The 8,127-nt window shown below is 58.4% G+C and overlaps 2 protein-coding genes across 2 annotated transcripts in view; both read left to right on the top strand.

Annotated features, from left to right (window-relative positions):
• Positions 1 to 674: 674 nt before the first annotated feature.
• RAB37 (RAB37, member RAS oncogene family) lies at positions 675 to 6,394 on the top strand. The gene is made up of 8 exons (XM_031059955.1): positions 675 to 785; positions 2,778 to 2,819; positions 2,966 to 3,032; positions 3,117 to 3,169; positions 3,653 to 3,718; positions 4,466 to 4,522; positions 4,788 to 4,864; positions 4,975 to 6,394. Exons 1-8 carry the CDS (start codon positions 678 to 680, stop codon positions 5,081 to 5,083), a joined length of 579 nt encoding a protein of 192 aa, XP_030915815.1. The 5' UTR covers positions 675 to 677; the 3' UTR covers positions 5,084 to 6,394.
• Positions 6,395 to 7,300: 906 nt separating this feature from the next.
• The window catches only part of SLC9A3R1 (SLC9A3 regulator 1), a 10,880-nt gene continuing 10,053 nt past the window's right edge, over positions 7,301 to 8,127 (top strand). The window contains exon 1 of the mRNA XM_031059928.1: positions 7,301 to 7,444. Within this exon, the coding sequence (XP_030915788.1) occupies positions 7,301 to 7,444 (144 nt within the window). The remainder of the gene's footprint in view (positions 7,445 to 8,127) is intronic.

Raw genomic sequence — 8,127 nt, 5'->3', positions numbered from 1 at the left:
ATAAGGGTGAAAAATGATGCAGTCAGGTTAATGATTGCTGGGCAGGAACAGGTTGCTGCAGGAAGGCAGAAAGAACACAGCGCTGGGAAAGGCTGTGCTTATGGAGCCCAGCGTTGGTCTTGGCTGCTCCCTGCCTGAGTCCAGTGGTGCTGGAGTGGCTGGAGAGCCTGGGCTGATCCTGTTTGCTTAGCAGGAGGGGAAAGGCACCGTGTTTGCTTTGGTGTCTGCAGCAGGCACCAACAGGGAGGGAGTCCCGGACACGCAGGGTTTGCCCAAGCCATGCATCAGCCCTTGGGCTGGGCACACCCGGGTCAGGGGCAAGGCGTGGGTGTCTCTGCGCATTTGGGAGCTGTGGCTGGCTCCCTAGGAGCCTGCTGGGCTGGGACATGGCCAGGGCCTGGCTAGGAGATATCTCTTCTTGCTGCAGACTTGCTTTCACACCAGCTCTCCCCCTTTTTCATGGCTGGGGGCTGCCCTGGTGCCCTGGGGCACTGCTTGGCCGCAGCCTCAGGGGTCCCACCCACACCCGGCTCCCACGGGGCTTTCCAGACACATCGGGACCAGCCCTGGGAGAGAAACGAAGGGAGAGAAGGAACTGGGGAGGGCTCAGCACCAGTCAGGGGTGCTGCTCCCTCCCTGTCCTGCTGACATCTCTCCCTGCGCCCATCTTGCAGGTGATGTTACTTGGAGACTCGGGCGTGGGGAAAACCTGCTTCCTGCTCCAGTTCAAAGAGGGGGCCTTTCTCTCCGGGACGTTCATTGCCACCGTGGGCATAGATTTCCGGGTGAGACCACCACAGCTGCCAGCCCCTCGCCCCCCTCCACCTGCACCTCGGCCAGGACAGGGTGCAGGGCAGGGAGAATGGGGGTTTCCAGCCTCTGTTCCCCCAGTTATCTTTCAACCAGCTGCAGGTTCTTGCTGGAACTCTTCCACCCCTACCTGGGAGAGCAGTAACAGACAGAAGAGCCCGCTGGTACTGTTGCCTCTTACCTTTAAATCAGCAAAAAGTCTAGGTTTAGCCCATCCCAGCTGTGTTCATGGCCTGGGGGTGTGTGCTGGGCAGCCAGTACGCTCCACCATGCAGGCCAAAGCCAACAGCTGGGGGGGACAAACGCAGATTGCTGTAATTTCATGCCTTGAAAGGGCTGAAACGGGCTGTTTAAACCCCCACACTGCTGTCTGCTCACCAGATTTCAGCTGCAGGATCTTTCTAAGGGTGTCCAGGGAGGCACAGCTGTTTGCAGCACAGGGCAGAGCAGGAAGGAAGTCACGGGGGTGTCCCCGGGCAGGGCTGTGCCCGCAGCCCCCACACGTGTCAAGTGCGGTCAGAGCTTCCTCTGCCCCCGCAGCTGCAGCTGCTCCTGTTTGCTGCCACTTCTGCTGTGTTTGGCTTTTGGTGGAACTGGGGGCTTGGTGAGCAGGGGCTGGGGGAGAGAGATGGCTGTGGGTTTGGTTTGAAGAGGCCACGAGGCCTTTCCTTATGATAAAGTCATGAAAAGAGGAAAATCTGCTGTGTCCCACTGCTGGGCTCGGTGCAACAACCCAGAGGTGTTGCCAGCCCGTAGGTGCCTGCTCTGCCTCGTGCAAGCATCCCCTCCAGCAGCTCATGGCTCACTGCTCTAGGTAATCTCCAGAGTCTCCTAGGGCATGTTTTTGTTTTTTCCAGCCCATTTGCTCAAATGCTGTCATCACCACATGGGCTGAATTTCCATTTCAAACAATTCCAGGCAACCAAATTATTTATAGGGGTCTTCTCTTTCCAGGCTCCAAGTATGATTCTTTAAGTCTTAAAATAGCTTTTCGGTAGTTTTTGCTTTTCTTTTTTCTGGCCTCTGGAGAGAAGCCCCTGTGCTTCTGAGATGAGAATAGCGATTGCTTAAGCCTCAATAGCTGCCTTCCCAGCTCAGCTGGAAATGCTTCTTTCCTTTCCTGGTCCCAGCCCAGCCTGGCTGCAAACCTGACCCAGGAGATTTCCTCCTGTTGTGCTGGATACAGCTGTGTGCTACATGCAGCCCCTCCAGCTCAGTGTTTTCTACCTCCTTTAAGAATCAAGCAAGGCTCCACCAGCAAGTAAGCCTGAGCAGGATATCCAGCATCACCCAGTGTGCATGCCCAGGCAGCTTGTAGCATCCAAAACCCTTAAATTACTGCAAACAGACTAAATTTTTAGTGCAGCAGTGGTTCCTGAGCACATGGAGCTGAAGAGTCCTGTCAGAAAGAGCAGGGCAAACATATGGTGAGCAAACAAAAAAGCACACCAACCTGTTATTAATAAATGCAAAATTATGTGTGGTTCATCCATGCTTCCCCACTTCCACAGCTCTGCCAGCTTCCCGGGGGCTGCTGCAATCCCAGAGCTTCCCAGCAGGAGCCAGAGCAGGTCGGTGTTCCTGGGACTTGCTGGGCAGCCAAGGTCATTGCCTGACTCATTAGGCACTTGGGAGCCAAGGACAGGGACTCTGGCTGTAGGAGATGAACGAGGCACTGGATCCAAGGCAGGCTGGGATCTTGCTGTCTCCTCTCCATTGATTCTGCTCTTCACTCTGCCTCGAGGTGTTGCTGCTTTGGGATGTGCCCGTAGCTGCCAAGCAATCAGGATCACAGTTTGTAGCAATGAGGCTTTGATGTCCAGGCCCACAGGCAGCCTTGCTTCTTTCCAGTGGCCCAGGGAGAGCAGCTGAGGGGCTGTGGAATGCCAGCTCAGTGCCAGGGCTGGCTGGCACATGCACCAGGACATGCTTTGGGCTGATAAACCTGCTCTCCTTGTCTTCTGCAGAACAAAGTGGTGGCCGTGGATGGTGTGAAGGTGAAGTTGCAGGTGAGCTTTGGGAGGGGGGAAGAAATTTCCAGATGGAAACCCACCTCAGGCTGAGCATGGTGGTCTGGCAGGGCTGGGAGCCACAGGAGCAGACCCAGCTCGGGGAGGTTGCTCTCCCTGCTCTCACCAGGGCAGTTTCTCGGCAGATCTGGGACACAGCAGGACAGGAGCGTTTCCGCAGCGTCACCCACGCCTACTACCGGGATGCCCAAGGTGAGTTTGGGGTCCAGCAGGGATGGGAGACCATCCAGAGCACATTCCTGCAGTGTAGCAATGCCTCTGCCTCTTCCCCTCCAGCCCTGCTCCTGCTCTACGACATCACCAGCAAGATGTCCTTCGACAACATCCGCGTGAGTCCCACCGAGGGCTGGGGGGGTTTCTCCCCAGGGCCGGGCAGCGCGGGCGCCCTGCTTGGCTGCCCGGCTGTTTGGGGCAGCTGGGAGCCTGCTCTGCCCGTAAGCACTGGCTGTTCTGGCCAGAGCCAGCCAGCTGGGAGCTCATCCCAGGGCACCTGGCTGGGTGCTGCATGGCTGGGTGAGTTTTGTTTAAGGACACGGTGAATGCCTGAGGGAGAAAACGTGGTTTGGGAAGGATGTGAACTACAGCTTGGGCTGTAGCCAGGAGACGGGGCGTTTTCAGGACTGCTCATCTGTGATGCTGGGATAATTCCTGTGCCAAGAAAAGTCATTATCCCTGTCCTTGTGGGGGAGAGATGGGGGTGCTGAGGGGATGCGAGGGCTGACAGGGAAGGCAGGGGGGTACTGAGGGGTGGGGGGCTGAGTTGGGAGGGACAGGAGTACCCCTCACCCCGACACAGTCCTGCTGCCCTACAGGCCTGGCTGACAGAGATCCATGAGTACGCCCAGAAGGACGTGGTCATCATGTTGCTGGGCAATAAGGTGTGTGCAGGGTCCCCGTCCACCCTGGGGTTTGCTGTGCTGTGTGTGCCCCTGCCATCCCCATGGCTGTGCAGGGATGGGGCTCTGCCTGCACCCTCCGCCGGGCTCTGCTTCTTTCTGGGCCCAGCCAAGGGCAGAGCTGGTTCCTCTGTCCCCGGCGTGGCTCCTCTGTCCCAAATGTCCCGGGGGCTTGGGGGCTCGGGGGGGGCAGTGTTCCCGGTAGCCAGCGGGTGGCAGCACGAGCCTGAGGCTCCAGGTACGGGATGCTCCTCGAATGGGATGCTTTGGTATGGGATGCCCACCCAGGCCTGGATGCACCCCTGGACCTCAGGTAGCTCCAAGCCCTAGAGGCCCAACAAGGTCCCAGATTCTCTCCAGGAGCCAAAGATGCTGCTGGGTGCCCAGTGCCCAGCTGGATTTCCCCTTGGGACTGGACGTCCCCTAGATCCTGGATGACGCTGGGTGCTTGATGCCCAGCAGGGTCCCAGAGCCTCCCTGGATCCTGGATGCTCTCAGGTACTGTCCCAGGTCCTCAGTGTCCCCAGGTCACAGGTTCCCCCTGATATCCTCAATGCCACCAGGTCCCAGATGCTCCACAGATCCCAGATTCTCTGGGCAGTGGATACTTCTGGGTCCATGCTGCCCCTCGTTCCTGTCAGCCCCCTGAACACCCACACTGCTGGTTTGCCAGATACCCCAGGGTGCCAGCTGCTCTGGTGTGTGGGGACATTTTCCTTCCCTTGGCAGGCTGATGTGAGCAGCGAGAGAGCTGTGAGGACAGAGGATGGAGCATCACTGGCCAGGGTGAGTTGTGCTACGGTCTGACCCAACTTAAGCCCCCCCAGACAATTTCAGGTCACTCAGGGTTCCCATGCAGCCGTGCCATCCCCTCTGAGTGCCCAGACCTGCCTGGCTCTTGCAGGGCAACACAGCAGTCACTTGCATGCAAAACCTGGGGCAAGGCACGGAGGGGGTGACCCTCAAGCCTTGTCCAGGCTACAGGGGTGATTCAGAGGGCCAGGAGGGCATCTTGGGGATTGCCACGGATGGGGTCGTGCTGCTCTTGCAGGAGTACGGAGTGCCTTTCATGGAGACAAGTGCCAAGACAGGCATGAACGTGGAGCTGGCCTTCCTGGCCATTGCCAAGTGAGTGCCTGGGGCCAGGGCGCTGAACAAGGAAGGTGTCCCCTGCAGCCCCACCACCTCCCACGCCCCAGCACAGTGTGGGAGGGGGTAACACAGCCTCACCCCTCTAGGGAGCTGAAGCAGCGCGCGGTGCAGCCGCTGGATGAGCCCCACTTCCAGATCCACGATTACATCACAGAGTCACAGAAGAAGAAATCCAGCTGCTGTGCCTTCTCCTGAGGGTGGCCCAGAGGAGCTGGCAGGCCTGGGGGCCCAGGTGTGAAGCAGAGTGGGGCCCTATGCTGCCCTCAAGCACCAGAGGGAACCAAGCTCTGACAAGCCAAGGTGGATGGCACAGTACAGTGGAGCAGAGTGCATGAGGAGGGCCCTTGTCCTGGTGCCAGGATTCAGATCCTGCTGCCCTGCAGAGCGATGACCTCTGTGCCATCGTGGGAATCACTATGGTGTGGTGACTGCCAGCCTGACCAGCAAGCCATGGTGATCCATCACCTCCACCACATGAGCAGGGTGCAGGACACAGCCACACACCTCACTGAGAGACTTGGAGCAGCTGGAGGAGCTGTGCCATGGATGAACCCCTCTGCAGGTCCCAGTCCTGTCCTCCCTTGCAGCTATTCCTGCTCACAGTGCTGCTGTTGTCCAGCTGGAAGGGCCTGGTCCAGCCCCCATGTCCCTGGTGCTGCCAGGCTCTGGCTTCCCTCCCAAGGAACCTCAGCTCTGTCCCCCCAGGCTGCCCCACACCCCAATGGCCACGCTCGGCTGGGGCTCCTCATTTCTGCAGTTGCTGCCAATGGCTTTTATCCTCCTGCCACCATAAATGCAATGATGTCCCCATTGTATCCTGGCTCTGCTCTAGGGAAGGGCTGGGATGGGGAAGGGTCCAGCCAAACCTGCTCCCTGCCCACACAGCTGGTGTGAGAAATAAAATTCCCCTGGGAGCATCCAAGCAATGCCTGGGACACTTCTTGTACACACAGCAATTTGGAAAAACTTTGCTTCCCCCATGTTGTAGCCACAGAAATTAGACAATTTTTTTTAACAAGAAAAGGCTTTTTCATTTCAATGCCTCCAGACTGAACCATCTCCAACCTCATGCAGGAGATGCCCATGATGGCATCAGCTGGGGTGATGCTTCAGCCCTGCTGCCTCCCAGGCCAGGCTGGGTTTCTCTCCTGTCACTGTCCATATAATACACCTATGCCTTCCTGCTGCTGGCAAATAGCAGCTGGAACCCACTTTCAGGCATCTTTCAGCCAGCAAACTGCTCTGTTGGGCACTGGTGGGGCTCAGGGACATCCCTGGTGCTCAGCCCAGCTCTGTTGCTCCCTCGAGCACACTGTCCACTCCCCTGAGCAGTCAGATGGTGAATATTTGGTTGTGTAACTGAAGCACTGATGCAGAGAGCAGCTGTGGAGGGTATGGCACTGCACATAGGAGTCAGGGACTGTCCAGCACATCTGTCCCCATCAGCATCTTCTCTGGCTCTGCACCTGACTGCTTGTGTCTTACCTGCCCCAATGCCTCCTTCACCTCTGCTCTGCCCCTGGGTCTCTCTTTGCAAGTTTACAGATTAAAGCTGAGTATTTTTTGAGGCTTTGCATCTGCCTGATTGTTTATTGCGTGAGAAATCCCTGCCCTGGGTCTGCAACGTGGGAGGCTGCTGCACACAGGCGCTGCGGAGCGGCCGGCCCGGGGGCCCTGGGAGCAGCCGTGAGGAGGGGGGAGCACCCACAGCCCCTTCCTCCCTGCCTTGCTGCGGGGGGGGCTTGCATTGCACATTTCAGACAGACCAAAGGTGAGAGGGGAAGAGTAAACATGGCCTGTTAAATTAAAACCAACCTCCTCCCCTGCTGTTCTCATGGTGCGGAGTCCAGCATTCCCCAAATAACTCCGTCTTCCCACCAATGGCATTGCTGCGGCCGCTTGGCTGATGCCTGCAAAAAAATGCTGGATGGCTTCAACACAAACAGACATTGGCTCTTTTCTCTTTCCCCCCTCCTGCCTGAGCTCCTTTAACTTCTCTCCAAGATGCAAAGGGCAGGAGGAGGCAGCTGGGGCGCGACGGTCCTGCCTGTGCCCTGCCATCCCGCAGGCACTATCGGACCCAAAAGCAGCTTTCGCTGTTTCCTTTGCTGCTGCCTTTCTTCCTTATCTCGGTCCCGTGCTCAAACCAGCCCTGCTGGAGCTGGGTTTTGTTTCCTGCGCAGGGTACCCAAGATGTGCTCTGCATCTGCCCTTCCAAAAAGCTCACTTGTAGGGCTGTGCTGCTCACAGCCCCCTTACCAAGGGGGCGGCTGTGCTGCGGGCAATAGATCCCCTGTCCTGGGGCCGTGCCACAGCACGCTTGCCCTGGTTTTCCCCTCCGAAGGCATTTGCCGCCGGCTGCCGTGGGATTCCTCTCCGCCGCTTTTCTCAGCGCCGAGCGGCCGCGGGCGAATGCTCAGCCGAGTGGAGGAAACAAATGAGCCCACCCTCCGCTCCCAGCTGCGTCCCACGGAGCTGCAGCACGGCCACCCCGAGCACACAGGGGGTTCTTCGGCCGCCGGGGTCCCTGAGCAGGGTTTTGGGACAGAGCGCCTTGTGAGAGACGAGTGCCATGGCATGCAGCTGTCCCCTCCTTGCTTGCGGTCTGCAGCTCGGTTAAACTGATCCTGGCTGCCCTGAGGACCTTTGCCCAGGAACTTCAGCCAGGCCCTGCATGGGAGACACCTCTGTGCTACCCTCTCTGGGACAATCCCAGGAGCCGGCTCCGCCTGGCACCAGCAGCCCTGCGGCACGGCCGGAGCAGCCCAGGCTGGTTACAGCCTTGCTCCGTCCTGGCTGAGCCCAAACCCCAGGATCTCACATGCTCATGACCTCCTGCAGCTACTTGTTCTTCTCAGTCCACGAGCAGAGAGCATGGAGCCAGGGCAGAGCAAATCCCCTGGGGTTCCCTCCACCTTCCCCTCTTCGGGCCATCAGATCAGATCTAGAGGGCTGAGCAAGGTTCAGGGGCGGCTGGGGGAACAGGGCTGGCATCTCATTTCCACTGCAAAACGAGTTACCTGCCCTCTTCCCGGCCCGCCTTCCTGCGCAGTTTCGATTTGGGGATTTGGGGATTTTATTTTACTTATTTTTATTTTACTTCGAGCATCCCTCCACCCTCTACGTCGGAGAAGCGCTGGGAGCAACGGCAGCCTTCAAGGACTGGGCGAAGGTGTGGGATGGATGTTCCCCGAGAGGCCACCCGGGACGTGCCGCGGAGCGGGAACAGCTGGGGGCGT

The sequence above is a fragment of the Geospiza fortis genome, unplaced genomic scaffold (genome assembly GCF_000277835.1).
Source record: "Geospiza fortis unplaced genomic scaffold, GeoFor_1.0 scaffold244, whole genome shotgun sequence".
Taxonomy (NCBI): Eukaryota; Metazoa; Chordata; class Aves; order Passeriformes; family Thraupidae; genus Geospiza; species Geospiza fortis.
Note: the sequence above shows the minus strand (reverse complement) of the source record. Positions and strands in the feature narration are given on the sequence as shown.